The 25932-nt window shown below is 43.8% G+C and overlaps 1 protein-coding gene across 1 annotated transcript in view; it reads left to right on the top strand.

Moving 5' to 3' along the window:
- Positions 1-24117, top strand: part of FGGY (FGGY carbohydrate kinase domain containing) — a 253617-nt gene extending 229500 nt beyond the window's left edge. The window contains exons 15-16 of the mRNA XM_015419670.1: positions 19436-19497; positions 23888-24117. Coding sequence (XP_015275156.1) covers positions 19436-19497; positions 23888-23969 — 144 coding nt within the window. The 3' untranslated portion in view covers positions 23970-24117. The remainder of the gene's footprint in view (positions 1-19435; positions 19498-23887) is intronic.
- The last annotated feature ends 1815 nt before the right edge of the window (positions 24118-25932 follow it).

Here is a 25932-nt window from a genome sequence, read left to right as displayed (position 1 = left end):
GAGTTGTAAAGCAATAAATATGTCAAAATAAAACTGAGACTCTGCATTCACTCAGGTGTGGAGGTCACAATGGCATTTTTTCTCTTTTTGAGGTAGGTGCAGTGATATGTCAGCCAAACATTTCAATATTTCTTGTATTACATTCGGTATTCTAATATAATATTCTGAAAAAGAAATACACTAAAATACAGAGGGCATATAGTCCCTCTATATGAGAATACATATGTGAGGACTGAATGAGTTAGCATATATAATGATAAGAAACCAATATTCCTGTTGAGTCCTGGGGAGGTTTTTGTTTCAAGTGTTTTAATAACTTGTAATTCAGCAGTTTCCCTTTCCATTCTGTCCCTGAAGTTCCTTTGTAATAAAACAGTTACACTGAGGTCACCCGTTGAATGTCCTGGAAGGTTGAAGTGTTCTCCTACAGGTTTCTCAGTCTTGTGATTCCTGATGTCAGATTTGTGTTCATTTATTCTCTGGCATAGGGTTTGTCCTATGTAGAGAAACAAAGGTTATTGTTGGCATTTAATGGCATATACAATGTTAGAAGATGAACAAGTGAATGAGCCCCTGATAGTGTAGTTGATGTTGTTAGGTCCAGTGATTGTGTTGCCTGGGTGTATGTGGCAGCAAAGTTGGCATCTGAATTTATTGCAAGCTCTGGTCCCAGTGTCCATGTTCAAATTAGATTCAGGGCCGGTGCCAGGCTTTTTTGAGCCCTAGGCAATGCTGACTATTTGTGCACCCCCCCCCACTGCTAACCGATTTTCAAAAGCAGATGAATTGTAGGAAAAATGAAAAGTACAAAACTTGAAATTGCTATTTTTTAAAAAAAAACCTCCAAGGAGGGCAAGGGCTGGTCAGCTTGGGAGGCCCCGGCTGGAGGACAGACACGACTAGCAACAGGGGCTCCGCTTGGCCTCTCAGGCTGCCGCAAGGGTGGCTTCTCTTCACTGGGGACAGGCTAGCCCAGGCAAGGCCTCCCTCCCCCATTCGCCCCATGCACTTCCCGCACTCTCTTCATGGCGCCTCCCCCCCCGCTGCTGCTGTTCCCACCACGCATGAAACCACCCGGCTGCGGAGGCCGCTCTTGCCCCAGCAGGAGAGACCACCCGCCCGACTAAGGTGTTGTCCCAGCCACATTGTGAATTGTTTTGTGCTGGGCTGCCCTATTTATTACCTGTCCAGAAAAGCCCTCTTCTGTTTCGCATGGCGGTGCGGAAGGAGTCTTTGCAGTTCGTCTGCAAGGCCGCCCTGCCCTGCTTCGGGATCCACTGGCTAACCCACGGCGTCCGGAACAGTTTTGGCTTTCGAGACCTGCCCTATTGAAAGGTTTTAGTCAGGGGGCGGGTGGCTGTGTGGCCTGAAGCAGCAGAACAAAGTCGGAGTCCCCTTCAGGCGTCTTTTAGGACCAACCGCGTTTTATTCTGGGTATAAGCATTCGTGTGCATGCGCATTTCCTCAGCTACACTGAAAGGTTCTTTGGATACGTATACCTAAGGCTTAAGGAACATGTGCATGCACATGAAAGCTTGTACCCAGAGTTAAACTTGGTTGGTCTTAAAGGTGCCACTCTGGACTAAGAGATTCTCAGTCAAAGGGGGTTTGCTTTTGCAGTCGGTTTACTGGCTGGGTGGTTCTTGGATATCTGTGATCCACCTTGAGAAAGGCGGACTACTGTAAAGGGAAAGAACCACACATCATCCAGGAGGGGGATGAAGGGCCCTCACACTCCCCCCACCCCTTCACTCCCCACCTGGATCTGGGCTCGTTTTCTCCGCCAGCAGAACAGCATGCCCCAGAAGGAACTGGGAGGGGGAGGGGGAGCCGTGTTTCTGTCACAGTTGCGGTCCGTTCCTTGCCATTAACAATGAGCCTGCCAAGAAGGGGAGGGAGGGTCCCGGCCGGCCCTCCCTCCCTGTGGGTGGCACTGGGTGCTCCTTGTGGGGCGGAGGCCACAGCCGAGGGATCCAATCCCTTCCCACTCTTTTCCCCACACTCTCCTCCCTCACAGATGCCCAGGCTGCTGCTGTGCTGCTGCTGGCGCTCCCGGGAGCCAGCCACTTGCAGAGGAGGAGGTGAGCACCCTGCCTTGCAGCATCTGTCAGCTTCACAGCTGCCATCCTAATGCTGATGATTGTCAGTTCTGCGCCCTCTGTGGTCTGCGCCCTAGGCTGCCGCCTAACTTGGCCTAATGGTAAAACCAGCCCTGATTAGATGTTGCAGTATTGTGGGTGAGGAGGCTGTCTGGGCTCAGGAAAGGTCCCCCCTCTTGTGAAAGAGAACTGTCATTATCTAGTAGAGGTTGTAAGTCGTTGACTATGCATTGAAGCCTGATCCAACATTGGCATCTCTTATGTTCTTATGTTCTTATGTTCTTATGAGCTGAGAACTGTATGTGACCACTAGTGATGTTGTATTATTGTCTCTTTGGGGCCTGTCTTGTAACAGGTTTTCTCTGGGTATCATTCTGGCTTTGTTAATCTGTTTCCTGACTTCATCAAGTGGATACTTTAGTTCCAAAAAGGTGTGTTTGTAAATCCCTCAAATGAGAATCTCTGTCTATAGGAGTGGAGCAGATGCGGCTGTAGCATAGAGCTTGTCTGTATACAATGGATTGTTTGATATGTTTAGGATGGTAGCTGGAGGCATGTAGGTATGTTTGTCAGTCAGTACAGTAGGTTTCTGGTATAAGGTGGTGTCTATGTGTCCATTGTATACTTTTACAGTAGTGTCCTGAAAATGTATTTCTTGCATGGATTGGTTCATTGTCAGGTTGATGGTGGGGTCAAAATCATTGAATGCCTCGTGGAATGTGTCCAGGGCTTCTTTACCATATGTCCAGACAATAAAAATGCCATCAGTGTAATGTGGGTATAAGAGAGGTATGAGTGGGTGGGAGTTTAGGAAGTGTTGTTCCAAGTCAGCCATAAAGATGTTAGCATACTGTGGGGCCATGCGGGTTCCCATGGCTGTACCATTGATCTGGAGATTGAGGAGGCCTGGCCTGCACTTCCAAGCTTAGGCCAGGAGCCAACAGTACCTCCAGTCTATAAATCTGCACCTCTAGAAGGAGTGTCCCCCAGGACAGGCTCACTCGGCAGATCTCAAGTAGCAAGTCCATCGACCAACAGGACCTCAGCCTTGCCTGGACTGAGCTTCACTTTATTGGTCCTATTTCCATCAGTCAATAGTTTGTCCTACAATGTGATAGTGTTTAGTTCCATGCCGTGAAACCTTCACCTCTTGACTTCTGCAGCCCATTTGGACCTGAGATCTTATTGATGAGTGCCTCAAATGTCTAAAAATTCTTACATGGAAACAATTCCATATAGAAAATATAAAAGCCACTTGGGATTTTGCTTCTTATAAATGCTTGTATATTTTGATAGAATCCCACCACTTCTAGAACATACCTTTGTTTTTCTTATTTCTTTAAAGTCTCTACTTGATGCTACAATTGAGAACAGTTCCCATTGATATAAAGGAGCGTGTGGGAACCTTCCCAATAGTGATAGGATGCATTGTGTGGGTGTTATCCATGCACTGTTCTTCATAGGTTGAATAAGAGAATATTTATTTGGGGGAATTCTGATAGGCCACAGACTGTTAACCCCATCTCAATCCTGAGTCATGAAACCATTCAAGAGCACCTGTTCCCTTCCACTGTGTGGAGTTCAGCACTCCTGAGTCAGAGACCAAAGCTTATTAAGTCATTATTCTTGGTGCCATTAAAACTTCAGAGCTGAAAGCAAACTTAAGCTGTTGGTCTCCTTCCGTTGCCCATGTAAACTGAGCCTCCCACTACAGTGCAGTCAGACTGGCACCTGACCTGCTTTAGTTTGTGCAAAATTGCCAGCCACCCGCTAAACATGATTGCTTAATTACTTGTGAATTGCAAGAGATTGGGAGCCACAGGAAAAAACAACACATGGGGTAAGCAACTGCCTAATTTCAGCAACAGATTTTAGCCACAAAGCAGCCTTTCCAGCTGAAAAGTGGTGGGATGACAATCAGAATGGCTCATTCTGTTTCTAAATTTGGTCTTCAGAATAAGTGAGTAACATTATGACTGGAGTGCCAGAAAACTCTTATTTGTGTTGCACTGATCCTTGTGATTTTAGCCAGCTGTCCAGTCTCACTCTGGGTCTGTTTACATGGGGATTACTCCTAGAGGAGCTGTTGACAAATTAGAAACTTTTCATTTGCTTCTTTGTCTTGTAGTGATCTTGAACAACCCCTTCCCTTCCTTACCCTGTGCTCACTGCAACACTATCCCTTGCAGTGAAAAGAGCTTCTCTTGATGTGCATATTGCTATTTTTTGGTGTAAAGTATGCTGGGGAAAGTCAGAAGTCTTCTTACTCTAAACTTTTTAATAAATTTTAATTTTGCTAATGGTTATAGGACAGTGTAAAAGCATGGCTTTTACACTGTCTCTCAGCCTTACGGTTTCCTGGGTGATTTACAACATAAAAACAATATCTTACAAGTTAAAAAGCCCAGCCCGTATCCACAACCCAAAAGTAGCAATACTAATTAAATCAAGCTGTATAACTTATTACAAAGCAGCATTCCAGACAACACTGTGGGTAAAATAAAAACAAATAAAGCAGCAATAAAACAATTCACTATTGATCTAATATATTATATTTTAAAAAACTATAACAGCAAAATACAATGAGGGAAGGTAAATAATCCAAAGCAAAACACAAGTGTATAAATTGAAAACAAAACAGCAAACAAAATATCAACAAAAACAGCCTCAGTAAACAAATGAGTTTTCAGCTGGTACTGGAAAATAAACTGATCTGATGCAGGGTGAATAGCCATGGGGAGCATATTCAGATCTGAGGTGCTGCAGGCAGTAGGAGAAGCAGGGCTTGGTGTGATGTACTTATCTGATGAACAAGAATATTTGGGACCAGTAGGTGGTTCTTCCTATATCCAAGCCCCAGGTTGTTTATTTATCTAAAACCTTCCTATGCCACCTTTCCACCCAGTGCAAGGCCTCCAAAGCAGCAAACATTAAAACATTTCAAACACTAAGAAGCATTTAAAATGCAAGCATGTATAAAATATTTTAAAATGAAACCTAATATAAACACTTAACAACAGAAACTCATAAACACATAAGGCTTTAATGTTTAATGCAAAGGTTTACGCAAAAGCCTTTCTCAGAGTAACAGTGCAGTCCTAAACAGAGATATCCCTTCTAAGCCAATTGAAGTCAATAGATTTAGAAGGGTGTAATTCTACTTAGGATTGCACATTAACTCAGGGGGAAGGTTGTATGTGAAATATGACTGGTTTATCCTATAGAATTATCTCAGTCTCAAGGGGTTATGCATTTAGATTTATATTCTGCTATATGTGAGTCTGCAGATACCTCAGGTAAAGGCAGCAACAATATAAAAATATCATTAAAAACCCCAGAAAGCAACATAGAGGCAAAGCTGCATTTAAAACCCTGCCATAACATATCAAAATAACAATGTTCACCATCCATTTGCCTGCTGAAACAAAAAACGTTTTTAGTAGTATTCTCAAAGCAATGGAAGTGGCTTAGTCTCCCCTTGGTAAGAGTTCCACAGTAAGTGTGCCACTGCAGAAAAAGTCCTCCTCCTTGCTGACATCAGTCTACTTTCCAATAACAGTGGAGTTTGGAACATTCCCTAAGAGTAAGGCCATTTAGCATTTGAAGATGAATATCAGCACTTTGACTTGTATTCAGAAACAAATTTGGAGCAGTGCAGGGAGGAAGTAGATTAGATTAAAATCAGACAGTGCTGGCATAGTTTCAAATCATTTAGTCAAATTCCTTCAGAAGCCGAGGAGAGGACAAAAGGGCGCCTCTTTGAGATTTATGAGATGAAGGAATTCCTTCAGTTGTCAGATTCCAAAATGGGGTACTGTTGCCCACCTGACTCATTTTTGTTTTTTGTTTTAAATGAGCAAGAGAGCAATTACATTTTGAATTTTCACAGCAGGTGTGAAAGTGTTGCTGACTGGCAGTACTCCCTTCTCCATACCAACAAAGCTTTCACAGGGTACAGATCTGTGAAATGTACTGGACTTTCTTGGCAAAGAATACTTTTATTGGGGAGTTAAGTAGGTGCCTTAATTAGCTTTTGGAACTTGAGCCCTAAATTCCAAAGACCCTCATACCCATCCACACACACATGCATAATTTCTCACCCAATATCAGGGGAGACCAGGAAGTCTCTGTCAAATGACTAAATTGAAATGTTTGGTGTTTTCCTCACTGGAAACTCTGAAGATTTAGGTTCTGGTCACATGTGCAATTTGATGCAGTGTGGCCCCAGTTCTAAGAAATCCAGTGGGGTTTTTTTTGGTAACAGGAGAGTTTGATCAAACTGAACCCCTTAACCCTCCTCACTGCACGTTCATTCCTTGTTTGATCATTCAGATGCAGCAGTCAGGAAGTTGGGCAATATGGCAGCTTTTTTAAATGATTACTCCACTGAGCATGCTCAAAGGTACTTATGGAAATTAGCACTTCAAACTCCTGGCAGAATGGTGACAGCTGGTGACCAGTGGGATTGCTGGAGGAGGCTGCTAGGAAATGTCCAGTATGATGACATTGTTTCTGAAACTGTGCTTCTGAGAAATCCCATGTTTCAAACATTTAAAAGGGGGGGGGGAATACAGAAGCTTCATCCTGTGTTTGCTGGTGTTTTTATTTAAATGCCTGGAGTGAGGCTGGAGTCACTGGCTTTGTTCTCAGACTCCCTCCCCCTCTCTCCCTCCCCCTCTGAAACAAACTCATAGTCAATTAACCCCTTCCCTACTCTGTGTGCTGCAAAGCTGTAGGCAGGAGAGCGCTGAAACACACAAGCGGTGATCCAGGCACACATCACTAACTGTTTAAAAAAAATGGTAAAAGTGCAAAAAAAATGTTCAGATGTCCTAAACGGCTTCAAATCACTAGGAGGCAGTCCAGACAGGCAGAAATGCAGGGTGAAGCCGGAAACAACCATAAAGTGCTTGATTTTCCAGCTGTTGAGAAATCTGCAATGGAAGAGGGTTGATTGGAGGAGGGGACGAGTGCAAGACAGGAGACTGATGTGGCCCTTCTGAACATCCTTTTTACATCCGTTAGGGAATCAGGGCAAAACCCGCTCAAAATGCCCCTGTGATCTCAGCCTTAGAGGCAGACCATGAGCAGTGATTATATGTCCAGGTGGGCATATCTTAAAAACATCTTCATTGTGTTACATGCTAATTTGCTGTTCAGCCTCTGGCTACGTTTGAACTGTTGTCTTCCATTTCTAAGTATCTGAGGAAGTGTGCGTGCACACGAAAGCTCATACCTTGAATAAAACTTTGTTGGTCTTAAAGGTGTCACTGGACTCAAACTTTGTTCTAATGATTATATGTGGCAGTGGTCCCCAAAGTGGCATCCATGGGCCACACCTGCCAACACCTTTTCTGGTGCCCTTCAAGTGTTTTCGAAAGTGGGCAGGGTCAGGTGGGGCTTTTGCCCACAAAGGCTTCTGGTTGGCAACTGGAGATCTGAGAAGCTATGCAGCTGTTGTTTTGGCAACAGCTGCTATCACAGTATTCAAGAAAGTATTTTAGAACAATATGTTCATTTTAAAAGACATCATGTTAAGCAACACTTCCGCCTGTAACCTTTAGAGTTATACATAAAAACACTCCCTGACATTTTGCAATTGGCTCCTCTTCCTATGGCAGCCATTTTGTAATTGGCTATACCTGCAGCAGTCATTTTGTGGTTGTGGCCCTGGGTAAAAATTTCAAAGGAGCCCCCAGGCTCAAAAAAGGTTGGGAGCCCTGATATATGGCATATGTTACACTTAGGAATCCTCTTCTTGGTATACTCATACAACTTTAAAGGTAAAGGTAAAGGTTCCCTTGCTCGAAAGCCAGTCGAATCCGACTCTAGGGTTGCAGTGCTCATCTCCGTTTCAGAGCCGAAGAGCCAGCGCTGTCCGAAGATGTTTCTGTGGGCATGTGGCCGGCATGACTAAACACAAAGGCGCACGGAACGCTGTTACCTTCCCACCAAAGTGGTACCTATTTATCTACTTGCAATTTTTTGCTTTCGAACTGCTAGGTTGGCAGGAGCATACAACTTTAGCCACCATTAATAAGTCAGTGCTGCTATTCACTTTCATTAACAAAGTAGCTTGTTTTCTATTTATTTATTTTTTAAAAAAAATAATGTCCTCTAGACCTAGTTTTTTCCTATCAATTTATTTATCCCTTTATTTAGAGAATTTATTTCTTGCCTTGCAACATAAAACCCTGTACACTACAGGACAAATTCTAAAACTACATGGAAAATAAAATATGTAGTCAGCAATAAAGCTATACAAAATGAATATTAATAACAGCAGCATTTTTTTTAAAACCATAATAAAACTGCAGCATAACTTGATAAAAGAGAAGTGACTACTCCAGTTCTGGTATTCTAATGCAGACTAGATTGTTTACTGGCTTGTATCTGAGCATTGATGCTATAACAAAAGAGTGGGACGCATGAATGTACCCTTTTATTTATGGCCTACACTTGGTCTATTTTTGTCTGCAGAAGACCTTTCACTTGCATTTTATGATTAAATATGAACATTTGTGACTTTATTTTTAGCACAGCATTTACTGGAAAATAAATGATTCAAATTAATTTTCGTAAGTGAATTCATTGTAATTCCATCACTTTAGTGAAGAATGCATCAGACAAAAAAAGGCAAAAATAGGTACATGTGTGCTCTCACATCTGGCAGTTTTCCAGTTTTAATGTGAAGCCTCTCCTTGCAGAGCATTTTTGCCCTATGTCATATTTACATCAAAACTGGACATAATGAACCCAACTGATTAATCATTGCAATTCTTATGACCCAAGATTGGCAACTAATTTTTAAGATGGCCATATCAGAACTGAGAAGATCTAAAGTGTCAGCAATCATGACCCTGCTGACTGACTCATTATTTATTTATTTATGTATATACCACCCTCCCCATGGATGGGCTCAGGGCAGTTCACAACAATCTCAACACAATACCATTGAAACAACAATTAAATATCAATTAAATGATAAAACACTGTGCAAACAAGCTAATTCTGATGTCAATTCAGCAATATTGATATTAAGATCCAGGCCACTGATGTCAATTAAGCAATACCAATGTTAAGATCCAGACCACTAAAGGGGAGATAGCCAGGAGGGAAAAGGGATGTCTGCCGCCTCAACCAAAGGCCCAGTGGAAGAGCCCCGTCTTGCAGGCCCTGCGGAACTGTAATAGGTCCTGCAGGGCCCTGATCTCGTATGGGAGCTCATTCCACCAGGTGGGGGGCAGGGCTGAAAAAGCCCTGGCCCTGGTTGGGGCTAGTTGGACATCCCTGAGGCCGGGGACTGCTAGAAGATGAGGAGAGGTGGTCTTGAAGGTATGCTGGCCCCTGGCCATATAGGTCTTTTAAAGGAAGTACCAGCACCTTGAAACAGATCCAGAATTCAATAGGCAGCCATTGCAGTTCACGCAGCCTTGGGTGGATATGAGCCCGCACAGGCGTCGCCATCAACACCTGTGCTGCCTGGACTAGCTGCAACTTCCGGAGCAGGATCAAGGGCAGCCCCATGTGGAGAGAGTTACAATAGTCCAGTCTGGAAGTGACCATTGCATAGTCACTGTAGCTAGGTCTTGTGGGGTGAGATAAGGGGCCAACTGCCTGATCTGCCTCAGATGAAAAAAGGCCAACCTGGCAGTTGTGGTGACCTGGGCCTCCAGAGAAAGGGAGGCATCCAGGAGCACCCCCAGACTCTTCACTCTCGACGTTGGCACCAATGAAGTCCCATCGAAGGTTGGGAGCCTGATTCCCTGACTCAATCCCCCGCGACTCAGGTGCAGGACCTCCATCTTAGATGGATTTAGCTTCAATTGACTCTTTTGCACACATCCAGCCACAGCCTGTAACGCCCCATCCAGATCACATTGGGCCATGTCCGGGCATCTCCAGATGACCAAGATCAGTTTCCCTGGAGAAAATGGCTGCTTTGAAGGGTGGACTCTGTGGCCATTGTGTCCTGCTGAGATCCCTCCACTCCCCAAACCCTGCCCTCCTCAGGCTGCACCCCTGAAATCTCCAGGCATTTCTCAACCCAGAGCTGGCAACCCTAGAAGGAAACCACATAAGTTAAGCCACGTCAAAGCATTTTAGGCTTATGGCATTGGGATCCTGATACCTCTAAGACTTAAGATGTTCTCAATGGGTATATAAGAACTGGAAACCCAGAACTCCTAGTGGTAAGTAAGTCGAGGAGTGGAAAGAAGGGTGCAAGTTCAGAAGACAGATCTAGAACTGTGTGGAAAGATCAGTTCTGGCTCTGTACTCTGGATGTGAAGAGCTAATTGGTAGAGAAATGTCTTTGAAATATGAATAGACTAAGACCTCTTCTCCAAAAGGAACAGAAACACAGTGGGTGCGTTCAGACGGGGCCTTTCTGCCGGCATAAACCACCGGTTGGAACCGGTGCAGTTTATGCCAGCAGAAACGCGATCACACTTTCCTCCATTTTGCGGTTCCCATCGGTGTATGCCCAGTCACACGCTGCGGGCATCTCATTTTTTAAAAAAAACACAGTTTGAGCATGTGCATAGGCAGCCATTCACAGAATTGCGATCTTTGCGCATGCTCAACCCCCCCCCATTACATTTAAACTTTAAAGGTAAGGACTTACCTTTAAAGTTTAAAGCCCAACCTGGCCTCCCTTAAGTTCCGGACTTAAAGTAAGGGCTTTTAAACAAAATTTTAACAAACGCTCAGGGCGAAGCTTCGCCCAAGCGCATATCGGTCAGTTTTTTTAAAAAATGGCGGGGGGGAAACTGAAGGCTCAGGCTTCCGACGGAAATGGCTAGGCACCAGTGGAGAGCGATCAGACGGCGAGGTACAGCATTGCACTCAGTATGCCACCACTTGGGACCTAGTGGCAGAGGGCAACGGTGTAAAGGGCTTTACACCGGTTAGGGACAGGAGGCAGATGTTCCCCGTCTGAACGCCAGTGAGTACAACGATTGCAACCGGCACCTATACCGATGTAAAGCCCCCGTCTGAACGCACCCAGTGAGGCCTAGGCCACTTCCAGCTTTTGAGGGCCCAATCCATGATAAAAATAAAAAATGATGACACATGATATACGTAAAAACAAGTAGTGAAATGTATCAAATGCCAAAAGATTATCAATTGTCTCAGTTTGAGACCGAAGCCCAGCCGAAATAGTCCTTCTGTCTGCCCTGTGATTTAAGGCTAGAACTTTCAATGATAGTGAGGCTGAGCCTGTTAGTCCAGCGCAGACAGGATAAAAGCTGGGGTGGCTTTTCCAGCCATATCCTAAACAGGAATCCAGTAGAATACTCACATACATACATGTACCATCAGTAAATTTCTTAATGCTGTATGCCCACTGAAGTGAGTGAGATTTCCCTAGGCTTTGTCAGCCAACTTGCAAAGATGGGCATCGATAAATAACTGGCAGAACACAGTGCATCATGACAAGGTGCTAAGGATGGGGGTGTCTCCCCCCCATTTCCCTGAACAAAAGCCATTTAATCTTTTTTATGGCTTGCGTGGGTGGGTGTTTTCTTCATTCCAGAGGGCCAGGGGCAAAACCCTCTAAGGCTTAATGAATAACTGCTTTTAAATAAAACGTGTGTGTGTGTATATCTCTGAAAGCCTGGATCCTCTCCAAGAGAATAACGAGTGCTTCTGTTAAGCAGAGAATGTTCTCTGTACAGTACCTGTGACCCTGTTGGGCAGACTAGAATTGCTTGAGGGGCTAGCCAGCTGTCCTTTTCTTCTCAGGCTGGGTTCCTTGCTTTCCAGGACACTTAAGGCCTTTCCACATGATCAGCTTACAGTGCAGCAAATGCAGTTATTGCACTTTTGCTGCATGAGCACTAGATATCTTCCCTCAAGCAAATGCCTCTGCTTTTGAAGGGATTGTTCCCCCCCCCCCTATTTTCAAACCATAGCGTATTGTCCATTATTATCCCAACGCGTGGCCATTGGCCTTTGAAGTGCAGCATGATGTTACTATTATTACTTAAAACATTTTATGCTGTCTTGGCACATATACAAAATCATAAAAACAATTCAACAAAATGCAAACACATAGAAACATACACAAAAATGCATAAATGGGAGGGGCAGTCACTGAGGGAATCCCAAACAAAACCAAAATGTTTTCACCCTCTGGCAAAAGACAGTGAAAGATGGGGACAAGCAGATCACCCTGCAGAAACGATTCCATAAATTCAGTGCCATGACTGAGAAGGGACATTTCCAGGTTGCCACCCATCTTCTCTCAGGTAGGAAGAGTACCGGCAGGGTCCCCAAAGATGATGATAGTAGTCAGGTATGTTCATATGGAAGTAGGTAGTCCTTAGAACATGTTGGCTTCGAGCCATATAGGGCTTTAAGAGTAAATATCAAAAGCTTGAATTGGGCCCTGAAGTAAATTGGGAGCAAATATTGGTGGAACAGCACTAGGATGAGATGTACCAGACTGGCAAGATCTTTTTTATCCAGGAAAGGTTGCTACTGACTCAGGAGCCAAAGCTGGTAAAAGGTACTCCTGCCCACCACTGCCACCAGTTTATGTAACAGGAGCCCCACGTTCAGCAGCAACCCCAAACTACAGACCTGCTCCTTCAGGTGGAGTACAGCAACATCCAGAACAGGAGATATCCCTGTTCCAGATCAGACCTTCCTGCCACCAGTAGTACCTCCATTTTATCAGGACTAAGTTTCAGCTTGTTAGGCCTCACCATCCCAAAATGGCCTCCAGGCACCAGTTCACGATTTCTACAGCATCCCTGGCATGCACTGATAATGCAAAACAGAGTTGTCACACACATATTGGTGGTGACTCAGCTGAAATCTCTGTGTGACCTCTCCCATTTCATGTAGATATTAAAAAGCTTGGGGGACAAAATGGAACCCTGCCAAGAGCCAAGCAATAGGAGGAGAACATTGCAGCACCATGAATTCTTCTCTGGTTTGGATTAAAATGCCAGTTTGCAAAGCACTGCTCCTTCCCAGGCTCTCCTCCCTTCCCATCACCTAGCTGCCTGATAGCTGCTGCTGTAGTGCTGATGGCAGAGGGCGATCAGTCAGTCTCTCTCCTTGCCAGCACCTGCTTCAGCGGCATTCCAGGCAGTAGGAGCCCTTGGACATATAGTTTTCCTACAGGGCTCTTTTTGTAGAAAAAGCCCAGCAGGAACTCATTAGCATAATAGGCCACACCCAACAGCAAAACTCATTAGCATATTAGGTCACACCCTGACAGCACTGCTCATTAGCGCATTAGGCCACATCCCCATGTTACCAGAAGTGTGGTCATCCAGCCACACCCACCTTTCCCTTCTTATTCTGTTTACCTTGTTTGTTGTCAAAACCCAGGGCTTTTTTTTATAGCAGGAACTCCTTTGCATGTTAGCCCACACACCCCTAATGTAGCCAATCCTAATGAGTTTCTGCTGTTGGGTGTGGCCTATTATGCTAATGAGTTCCTGCTGGGCGTGGCCAACTCAGGAGCCAGCCGGAACCCCGTTCCTGTCTGTTCCTGCCCAAAAATAGCCCTGGTTTTCCAAGGGCATTTCAAATCCATTCTAAGGCCATCAGTTGCCCTGGGAAAGCTACATTTATCAAGCTTCCTGGTGCTTGGGATGTTGCCAGAGCTGCCTTCATTCTAGGCACCAGTGGGAGGTGAAAGGGGAAATACCTCCTTCCTGTGACCACTGGAGCAGCTTCCGCCACAAGGTTCATGGAGAGAGGATTGGGGGTTCGCAGATAGGATGCAATTGCAAGTGAATGTAGAACTTCTGGGTGGAGTTTCCCCCAAGTATTCTGCTATGTCGCAGTTACTGGCCTCACTTCTGACTGAGCCTGAATTTTGTTGGTCCATTACTAAAAGGTAAATGTTTCCCTTGCTCGAAAGCCAGTCGAATCCGACTCTAGGGGGTGGTGCTTATCTCTGTTTCCAAGCCGAAGAGGCAGCACTGTCTGAAGACTTCTCCGTGGTCATGTAGCCGGCATGACTAAATGCCAAGGCGCACGGGATGCTGTTACCTTCAGTACTACCTGAAACTAAATAATGTGAAGACAAGTGCAGGGAAACCTCATGGTAATTTCACACCTGGCAGTCAATCTGCAGACCAGGTCTTGAAACCGGCTTGTTTCCCAGGCAGGTAGGTACTTTCTTTGCAGGCTGAATGGTCCACTGTTTTGCATCAGAGCACAGCATCTGCCTTAAAAACACTGAGGGAGGCACAACTGTCCTGTCCTGCAGCAAGGCTGCCGACTGCCTTCCATTGCATACTGAGTGGATTTCACGGTACTATATTTGAATCGGGACTGTCCCACAGGCAATAAGGGTACACTTTGAACTGAGCATCAGGACAAGCCCTTAAAATATCAGACATTCATGGATACCAGACCTGCCAAAAAAGAAAATCGTTTAGAATTTGCAGTCACAGACATTTTTCAGAAAATCCCTATAGCCACAGGACATTAAGAATCTGGGCACATGATTGATAGCTGGAGAGTGCTAAGATCTTGTGGCTTCCTCTGACCCAGCCCTTTGGAAGCTGAGACACAATCTGCTGGGCTCACTGCCAGTGGCTGCTTCTGAATAGGTTCCCTTCATCCTCACTCTGCACTTCCCTCAGTCTCTAATAGCTCCCTGCCAATACTTAAGCCACCCATGTTTTTCACACATAAACTTCAACATTCCATGACAAGATAATACAATAATTGCAGCCCTCTGGGCTTCTTTTTGCTTAATTCTGTGTGCAAATGGTAGCTAATTTTTTGAATTTGCAGGGTATACTTTTGTTGCAAAATCTGGAATTCCAGATTGCATAATCAGTTATTTTCTATTTTTTCTATTACCTTTTTATCCTGCTCTTCCACCATGGAACTCGTGATGGTGTATATGATTGTCCCTTCCACTGCTTTGCCCTCACAACAACCCAAAAGTTGGCCAGGCTGAGAGAATGAGTGTCAACCAGCGAGATTCGTGGTTGAGTTGGAATCTTGGATCTTCCAGATTGTAGTCAGACTCTAACTGCCACATCACAATGGATGTCACATTGAATTTTGTGACACTAGATACTGAGGAGTCTATCCAGTTCCATGTTTGGGAACATGACTGTACATAGCGCTACTCCAGATGGATGTCATAACAGTAGAGAGTGTAAGATTAGTCAGTCCTTTGTGTTGTTAGGACAATGTTTTGGAATTAATTACAGCAAATAAAAGACTCACAATGCAATCTAAATCAGATTACACTCTTCTAAGCCCATTGGTTTCAATTATCTTTGAAGGGTGTGATTCTGTCAGTCATTTAGAACAAGGGTCAAGCTAGACATGACCTAGAAAATCTATGATTAGACACAGGTATGATTTTTTTAAAAGGTTAAAAGCGGTGGCCACTGAGACAGATTTGGTTTGGGTCTGCAGAATTTAGACAAAGTTTAACCCTTACCCTGTCCCCGTTCATTGCACCCCCAGTTAAAATTTCTCCACCTGGGCTTGCAATACCACAGAAAAAAAAATTACAGGTAGCCATAAGTTACCATATGCTTTCTTTGTAGGAAAATAACAGCCCCAAAGGACAGTTGAGATAAGTTTAACTGTGTCCTTCAATCTCTCCTAATACTATGGACTAATCCCAAAATCCACCCCCTTCTGGCTGAATTTAGTCTTAGAATCGCCACAGGAATAGATTTGGAGACCACATCAATACGTTAGTATAAGCCTTTGAGTCTTCTTGTAGCTGGCATAAATGTGGCTTGTTGGCTATCGCTGTTCACACTCTTCCTCTTCCCCTTGTACATAAAGTATAATTGAAAGCTTCCTCTTTTGGAAAGCCTTCAGTCATACTCCAGTTTGCAATCCAAATGCAGATGCCTTTGCAGATTGGGAGTTTGTCTCCTCCTCATGAACCAGACTTCTAAACCTTTTCCAATCCTGTGGCCACTGTTGCATTTTCCAAGTTTGCTGGCATATTGAGTGCAGCACTTTAACAGCATCATCTTTTAAGACTTGGAATAGCTCAGCTGGGATACCATCACTTCTGCTAGCTTTGTTGTTAGTAATGCTTTCTAAGGCCCATTTGACTTCGCACTCCAGGATGTCTGGCTCGAGGTCAGTGATCACACCATCGTGGTTGTCAAGGACATTTAGATCCTTCTTGTATAGTTCTTCTACATATTCTTGCCACCTCTTCCTAATCTCTTCTGCTTCTGTTAGGCCCCTACCATTTTTGTCCTTTATCATGGCCAGCCGTGCACAGAACGCTTCCTTGATTTCTCCAGTTTTCTTGAAGATTGTCCTTCCCATGCTATTATTTTCCTCTATTACTTTGCATTGTTCATTCAGGAAAGCGTTCTTATCTCTCCTTCCTGTTCTCTGGAAATCCGCATTCAGTTGGGTAAATCTTCTTTTTTCACCTTTGCCTTTCACTTTCCTTCTTTCCTCTGCTATTTATAAAGACTCATCAGACAGCCACTTTGTTTTCTTCCATTTCTTTTTCTTTGGGATGGTGCTGATTGCCGCCTCCTGGACAATGTCACGAACCTCCATCCATAGTTATTCAGGCACTCTGTCTATCAAATCTAGTCCCTTAAACCTATTCTTCACCTCCACTGTATATTCATAAGGGATGTGATCTAGGTCAAACCTAGTGGTTTTCCCAACTTTCTTCAGTTTAAGCCTGAATTTTGCAATGAGTAGCTCATGATCTGATCTCCCTGGACAGTAATACAAATACAGTAATACAAATCCAGGATTCTTATGTATTACAACTCCCATCCCCCCAAAAAACAATCCTTGTTGTTTTTTGTCTTCTGGTGTTTATCAACAGTAGCAGCAGGGCAGGCATCTTGCTTTTCTTTGATTCTCCTTATATCCCAGGAAATGGCATTTACCTCTTCCAATTGGATCCATTTGGGCAAATCTCACTGAGCGAGGGTGGTTGCTGGCCAGTGCAAGCCAGGCACAGGGCCTGGCAGAGCTGTGAGTCTGGCTACCTTACAATCACACAACTTCTGTATTTGTAAAACAATAGCCATTATAGTCATATTAAAGACTGAGACAGTTTCAACCAAGGCCAACATTCTTATCAATTGTTAATAATACAAAGAAAACAGAATGTACTTTTATAATTTCAACAAACCAAGATAAAGTATGCTATGAGAATATAACATATAAAAATGCAAATTAAGTTTCTAATAGTTCTTTTTGATTCATCTTCTTTTTAATTGTGGCACTTATTTAAATATAATTATTTGTAATCCTTTAAAGGGTCTTCATGTAGTTCATATAATTCCAGATAATTTATTTGTAATTCCAAACAGAGGAGCTCTTATTTCCCTTGAAGTCAAAGCCAAATAAGATTAATATTTCCAAAGTTTTGTAGTCCACTACAGAGTATTAAAAGATCGGTATTTTTATTGACAATTTTGTTCTCAGATCACAACCTTCTCTTATTTTGCCCAAGCCATTTTAAAGAACACTTTCAGATCTTTTCTTAGCTGCTGGAAGAAGGGGGGGGAGGGAAGAAATTCTTCACCCCCCTACTCCTGTGTTTTCAACAGAGTTAAAGGGGGTTTAATCAATGGGGAGTCTCTGATGTTGTTGCTTGTACTTTTACTCACGGTGATGATATTTATAAGCAGTTCAAATAAAGTTTTCTGCTTCTCCCCCTCACTGGGGCAGTGCCTGGCATGGGCGCTCTCAATCGGTTCTTGCTTTGGGGCGATCAAAGGACTCTCACCCACTTGCTGTGGCTTGCGGGGGGTCCCAATCGAGCCCCCTGCACTGTGCTCCTTTTTGGGGAGCTCAGCGGAGTTCGGGAGCCCCCAAACTCCTCTAAAAACTGTTGATCCAGCCGGCACATGGGAGAGCTTCCCTGTGTTGACTGTTCTTGCTGCGCTGGTACCCACATCCTCGGCTGGGGGCACCTTGTTCAGGGACCCACAGGACTGAAATTCTTGATCCAGTTCACTTGAAACTTGGGGAGGGGGCATTAGTGGACAGGCAGCACTAAGTCTCCTGCAATTTTGGTGTCATTTAATTGAAAAACATCAACTCCAGCCCTCCCCCGGACGTTCTCTGGGTGGTGTTTATCCTGAACTCCTGGGGACTGGGAGGGGAGGTTTTCTGAAAAGGAAGCCTTCCTCACTTTCTGAAAATAAACTAACCACAAGGAGGAATAGCAACTGCAGAGTTTTCAGCAGAAAGGGGAACATAGACAGGGTTTTTTAAATGCCACTGGCTAGCTTGTGCTGTCCTGCTAGGCCGCTGCTGACCACCATTTTCACTCCACAAGAAATGTACCTGCACTGAGAGGCACCTACTTTGAGGATCTTTAAAATCAAATCCCTTGTTCCAATTTGCTTGAAATATGGGAGGACCCTTTAAATCTAGCAGGAGGGATGGAGAAGAGTGTTTGCTGGCCACATGCTCGGCTTGCAAAAATACCCTTTTTGTGAGCCAAGCATGTGGCCCGCGACAACCGCCTCCCTCCCTCCTGCTAGATTTAAAGTGCCCTCCAGTTGGTTGGTGGGCCATGTGGTCCCCGCCAATCAGCTGAAGCCATTTAAATTGGGCAGGAGGGGAGGGAGAGGGGTGCCTGGGCTGGTGGTTGCTCTTGAGGGTGTGGCTTGGGAGCATCCCCGCCTACCCCTGGAATGCCCCCAAATCTCCCCACCAGAGCGACAAGGGGAGCTGGCAATCCTACTCCCACATGCTGTTTTTCTCACTTGAAATGGCCTTGGGGAGCTCCTATATGGGAAACATGTGTATAATGATGGCTACGTGTAATTTTACTAAATAGTTGCTTCCGAGGACTGTTTTAGGTCCGGAAAATGGCTCGTGAGGGATGGCTGAAGCCCCTTCTCCACATGCATCACAGTCCTAAAAATATGCCCACACACACCTGAGAAGCATAGAACTCTCCGTGCACATGTGATCCAAACTGCTTGTATATTAGATTGGACCCGGACATTTCTGAAAGGTTAAATATGTTCCCCAACTTTATTGATATATTATCAGTTTCTGTATTCATACATATGCATTTATGAAATAATTTCTTGAACATATTAGCTGCTCACTACTGTATTTACTTTTTGATTCATTTTGAATAATCAGATTTCTTCACTCTTTTCAAGTGCTACTTGCAAGGGTGTCTGACTTCTTGAACTGCCTTGCAATGGCTTCTTAATACTGCTTTATAATACGCTAGACCATATTTCAAGCACTGTGGTATGTTAACTCTGAACAAAAATTCGTCAGTGATGTTCTGTTTGATTTCTGAAACATCTTGTTCTTTACAAAGAATGTTAAACTGAAACAGGCCACTCTGGCTTCTGTTGATCTTTAAACAGGATGCTATGGAGAAAATGGAGAGAGTTGGGAAAATTGTGCTGCCAGACCACAAGGATAAAAGGTAATTGAGTTCCTTCTTTTCAGAGTATCAGTCTGGGAGAGCTACAACATTGCAAAAAGCTGTCTATTCTTGACTCTGGGGAACTTAAGGTCTACTCCAGTTTTTACACTGTGTACCAGGCAAGGCAGGGGTGTCAGACCTACAGCCCACAGGCCAGAACTGGCCTGCCCTCTTGAGTGTGAAGAGCAGAGGGGAGGGCTGCCAAACTTCCCAGCTCACTTGGCCTTTGAGTGTGTTCCTTTCTTCAGCCACTGCTCCCAGCTTCCGTCATCCTCCTCACAGGTAGGGGGCCCAGGGCATCCTTCTGCTGTGATCCTTGTATTTCTTGTTTTATTTTAAATATTGCATTGCCAAATCCCACTATTCCCCCCCCCCTTTCCATTTTAGGCAGGCATCTTTTAAGGGGGGGGGGGGTTGGGACCAACCACAGTTAAAATATAGAATTCTACAAACTTAAGGAACTCCAGTTTTGCAGAGAAATATTAGTTTTAAAACACCCCCTCCTAATGTGGGGCTCCAAAGGAATTGCAGAACAAGTGTGAAAGAGGACAACTAAAATTATTATCTCAAACCACCACCACCCCCGAGAACCTGGGAGAAGCTTGCAATGCTCAGCCATTTCATGTTTTTCCCAGGGTCCTAGGCTCAGAGTATTTATATTTTTAGGTTATATTTTTTAGTTTCTGCTATGATCCTTGTGTTTCTTCTTGATGTTTTATTTTAAAAATTACATTGCCAAATCCCACTATTCCACTTTCCATTTTAGGCAGGCATCTTTCCAGGACATGCGGAGGGGGGGGAGTTTGGGACCAACCACAGTTAAAATATAGACTTCTAAAAACTCAAGGAATTCCACTTTTGCAGAGAAATATTAGTTCTAACACACACACCCAATGTGGGACTCCAATGGAATATCTCTGCTACCTAGCATTACATTTTATGACACACATGGCCCAGCCTGACAAAGTCACATTTATGTCAGATCTGGCCCTCGTAACAAATTAGTTTGACACCCCAAATATACAGTGTTTTTTAATACATGGATACTAGGCTGGTTGTACAATCTTCAGGTACAGCAGTCATGCAAGCACCAGTCAACTGAATGGAGTGCAGAAAGGTAGACTGGACAATGGCTAAAACATATCTTAAGTGAAAACAAAAATTTATGTGACAAACATGTGGAAACATTACATGTGTTTCTCCACTGCAGAATAATGGGAAGAGTGCAAGGCATCTAAAAAATAAGAAATCAGTGTTTTCTGCTTTTCAAGATTTGTGAATCAATGAGTTTCTAAGGGTATAAAAGGAAAGGAAAGGGAGGAATGACTAACTCTTCTCCTGCCCACTACTTTTCGCCTACAGGTCCCCCAAGTCATTTTTTCTCAGCCAAAGTTCCAAGTGCATGTTTACTGTGTCCATGGGGATCAGTTACTAGAAACATTTTTTTTATATGACAGGGCAAAGGTTAATCAGTTCCACTCACCCATTCTTTCTTCAAATTCTTCTCCGTTTCCCCACTCTGCAATGAAGAGCATAGCCAGGATTCCCAGACAGGTGGTGGCAGCCAGATGTTCAGTCCCAACCTTTGAAGTTTGGTACAGTAACCTTCAATGCTGATTGTAAAGCCACTAGGGAGAAGGCTCTACTACTAATAATAATGGGTTTATTTTGAGCTAGGCCTGCCAAATCTCGCCAAATCGCAGCGGGGGATCTGCATGTCTTTGCAGAATCCTTGCCGTGGGGACGGCGAGACACATTGCACCACCGTCGCCAGGACTATGCGTCGTTCTGGCAACGGGGCTGTTTGGAGCCCCATTGCCAGAGCGACGCGTAGCGTCAGATCCTGGCAACGGTGGGTGCAACGTGTCTCGCTGTCCCCGCGGCAAGGATTCTGTGAAGACCTACGATCCCCCGCTGCGACTTGGCAACCCTATTCTGAGCGTTCAACCAAGATTTTCTCAGAATTACAGTAAAGGCTTTGTCATCTGGGGCTGGCACTTGTTTTCCAGAATGCTGCGTTAACCAGCACCTGAGGGCTAGCTTCTCCCCATCAGCCCCCTAGTCACACCACTCCAGTCAGCCTCTGGTGTTTGCTGGGCAGCCAGCATTGCCAGCCAACATCATCCTCAGGTGCTTCCTTCTCCCTCAGCCTACCTCAAGCTATCAAGAGCCAGCTGTGCTGGAGGACTCCTAGGCAGCTAGCCTGCTTTTTTGCTTGCTGCACAGGAGAGTTCTGCAGCTTGGGGGAATGGGAAGGTGCCCAGCATGTGTGGGACCTGTTGCCATGACGTCACCAAGGTGGTGGATTTGCTCACTGCAGATTCCTTTGGCAGGAGGTAGAAGAGCAGAGTAATATTCCACATGTTTAACCAGGTGCTTCCATTCTCCATGAATGCCTGATAGCAAAGCTTTTACTGTATTAGCTATGTGCGCAAAGGATTTTTTGCATTTTCAGTTATCTCCTTGACTCTGTGGTATATTATAGACTCTGCCGTCCAAAGCTGTCACTTCCTCTAGGAAAACTGATTTTTGTAGTCTGGAGATCAGTTGTAATTCCAGGAGAACTGCAGGCCTCACCTTGAAGCTGGTAGCCCAAGTGAATGTTCACTTAATCAGCTGGTATAGCTGAAAACCCAGAAAATCCCTTTTTGTATTGTCAGAATCCTAAAAGGAGAGGAGGACCAACCTTTTCATGGTACAGTTACTGTTTGGTTTCCTGAAACTGATGAAAGAGATGGGCTCCATAAAAGACAGGAGTTGAAGACATAACAAGGTCACAAAGGTGTCACAGAAGATAAGCTGGCGGTTGGGTATGGGACAGTATGTTCATGAACAGAAAAGGAGACTGAAGGAAAGTTTGGAAGGTCAGAGAACAGGGTTTAAGCTGAGGAACGTGGTTAGCCAGGACAGGAATCAGTCAGTGGTAAAAACCTTCTATAATTCATTTGTAAAGTTGTTTCAAGGCCAAAGGTGACTTGGACATTTAGAGTAATAGATATTTTGAGTGGGCTAGTAAAACATTCATTTGCAAAACAGTATCAAAGCTATTAAAACATACCTCTCCAGTATGACAGATCACTTACATTCTTTGTTAATGTAACTCTGTTTTGAATACTGCATCTAAACAATTTCCACTGTATGTTTCACTTATATCCATTATCACTGATAATTCTCATCTTTAGAGCTCTACTTCTTATTCTGTGTTTCTATGTGAACAAGTTGCATTGCAATTTGAAGCAGCAGACAAACTTATTCAAGAAGTGCTATAGCATCACCTAGAGGTTTAATGAAAGATCTACGGATATTTTTTAAATTTGTATTTTGCATTTGCAATGAACAAAGCTAAAATGAACAAACTGAGCCTATTGTACTTTGGTCATATTATGAGGAAACAAGACTCACTGGAAAATATAATAGTACTAAAACAAGTTGAAGGCAGTAGGAAAAGAGGAAGACCCAACGTGAGATTGATTGACTCCATAAAGGAAGCCACAGCCTTCAGTTTGCAAGACCGGAGTAAGGCTGTTAATGACATCTTGGAGGTAATTAATTCATAGGATCACCATAAGCCGGAAGGAACTTGATGGCGTATAGCACAAATTTGCAATGAAGTCCTCAATCTGCACATAACTGAAGAACAAGAAAACCAGAAGGGGTAGAATGAAGTCAACAGCAAGATAAGTCAGAGAAGTTCATAATGAAACAGCAGGATTTAAGCATGAGGACCACAGTCTTAGCCTCTAAATGCAAAGGGATAAGTGACTGACAGTGACACACTGTGCTGTCCCATTGACACTTCCAAGCACAAAGCTACAACATGTGGCATTTATAAAAATCAGTGTGTGCACTGAAGACTGTGACTGGCTCCCTGCTCTCATTCTTTCAGAACACTGGGATGTTGTAGCCTGATCTAAATGTAAAGCTGCCCAAAGCAAAAGCTTTGGAACTTTGCATTTGCACATTAAACTGGCTGCTAACTATGCAAAGCAGCTACAAATGCAGGTGGCTTTAAACAAGACACTTTGCAAAAGGAGAGTTTTACTGAAGCATGCTTGTGTTTTGGCTGGCATCACATTTAAATGAAGCCTGTATTTCATATTGCAACATGAAGAACACCTAAGGACACCTGTATCTCAGAAGTCATCGTATTTATAGAGCATTAAAATTAATATTGAGGCAGTTATTTACCTACCATAAATCACAGCCAAATCTTTGTATGCCTCACATAGAATCACATAGAGGTCAGTGGATCTGCATGTATTTATACACCAGAAGCTTCTTCCGAAGAGTGTGTTGGGCAAAGAAATTGAGGTCCCGGTAGATGTGTATAATGTGTATATTCTAGGTATATTCAGGTAGTTTCCGTTAAATTTTATGCTTTCCCCTACAGATTTTATGACAAGAAATACCAGGTGTTTCTGAAACTTGTGGAACATCAGCAACAGTATAAAACCATCATGCAGAGCACATAGATAGCATGAAAGAGAATTGCTTATCACATTCATGAAATTTGACAATGATTTTATCTTTCAAAGTCAATGATAATCCAGTGTATTTTATCTTTCAAAGTCAATGATAATCCAGTGTATTTTATTGCTAATAAAGAATCCTGAATGTTTACAGCCTACTGAGTTCTCCATGTCTGATCAGTCAGTGAACCAGACACACACACAGGAGGAAAAATGCCAATTTTTAATGAAACCAAAAAAGGGAAAGCCTTTCTAGGAATCTGTAATCACTCATTGTACTCCTCTGCTAGGCTCAAAATCAGAGAAAGTGCTCTCATGTTGCAGAGGAGCACTTGCTATGATTTCAAGTCTAGTTGAGAGTAAAAATTAATATGGATGCCTAGAGAGGTTTCTACATGACTGAAGTCCACTGAAGTCTAATCCCAGATTAGAGTAAAATGGGGCAGGATTGCTACCTAGCTTCTTAAACCCCCTCCCAGTAACCAGGGCCAGGAAGTTTTGCAACTCTAGTCCTCCCTCTTGTCATCCCTGACCACAGTAAAATCTCTTGATTCCAATGAAAGCAAAGATTACAAGATGCCATTGTCAGGAGCTTGTGGAACAACTTTATAGTTAAAATCTAGATAAAAGAAAGCACAAACAAGCTATTAAAACCTCTGGAGAATAGGAAGGTCTTAACCTGACTCTGGAAAGAAAACGGTATAGGATAACTGAGAAGGATGATAATAAAAAGGACACTACTACTGAAAAGGCCATCTGTCCAGTTAATGTCCACAATGGTATAGGAATCTGGAGATGAGTCTTCTTTCTAAATCCATGTTTGAGCAAGTTCACCTGACATCCTGTTGCAGCAGCAGAACTTCAGGTAGAGAAAGAGGAACTTGATAATCCTAAAGATAGCCAAAAAGAAAACATAAAAGTCCAGCTCAGTTTGTTCAATGCCTTTTAAGCTCAGTGGTCCAGGGTATTTTTCAAAACAGTCAGCCTTACCCTTGCCTGGAATGAAACACAGATTTGACTTAGCTGTTCACATTTTACTGACTACAGTCATGAAGCAGTCCATGTCAAGGAAACAAAACGTAATTGTTAATAGGTGGCCTGCAATTCCTACCCAGAGTAGGGCTCTACTACTAACAGTGTGTCCTTCAGCTTGTTTTGTCTGTTTTGTTTGTTTGTTTCAGCGTTTATCCTGCCCTCCCCTGCAAGCAGGTTCAGGGTAGGTTACCACCAATGCTCCCTCTAAGCTGTGGAGTCTTGTGAGCAAAAATCGTACTTTGTGAGCTACCAGCGTTAAAGTTGTGAGCGAGCGATTTGGCTACTGCGTAAATTAGTTTGCTCTGGAGCTTTCCTTCCTGAGCTGAGACAAAAATGTGAGAGCCGGAGGCTAAAAAACTGTGAGCGAGCTCACACTGACTCAGCTTAGAGGGAACACTGGTCACCACCAATGCTCCCTCTAAGCTGTGGAGTCCTGTGAGCAAAAATTCTACTTTGTGAGTTACTGGCATTAAAGTTGTGAGTGAGTTTGCTCTGGAGCCATCCTTACTGAGCTAAGAGAAAACTATGTGAGCCGGAGGCTAAAATAGTCTGAGCTAGCTCACACTACCTCAGATTAGAGGGGAACACTGGTCACAACATTCTAAAAACCATACAAAATTTTAAAAAAGAATACAATTATCAACAATTTGTACACATAAAAACCTTAGGAGGCACCAGTTAAACGATTTACTGCACAGGATGAGGTTCCAGTTTTGATGTAGCTGTAGATCTAAGCAGTACAGGAAGAGTGGGTGGGTGAATAAGCAGCTAAAATGGACTGTAGTGCTGCTGGGCAAAGCTGAGCAGGGCAGGGGAAGGGAGGCTATTGTGGTTGAGTTGTTCCTGCCTCAACCAAAGGCCTGGTGGGATATCTCCATTGTACAGAGCCTGTGGAACTCTATTAAATCCCGCAGGGCCCAGATCTCACTAG

Source organism: Gekko japonicus, unplaced genomic scaffold (assembly GCF_001447785.1).
Source record: "Gekko japonicus isolate JY-2015 unplaced genomic scaffold, Gekko_japonicus_V1.1 scaffold1347, whole genome shotgun sequence".
NCBI classification, from domain to species: domain Eukaryota; kingdom Metazoa; phylum Chordata; class Lepidosauria; order Squamata; family Gekkonidae; genus Gekko; species Gekko japonicus.
This window is presented reverse-complemented; position numbering and strand designations above follow the sequence as displayed.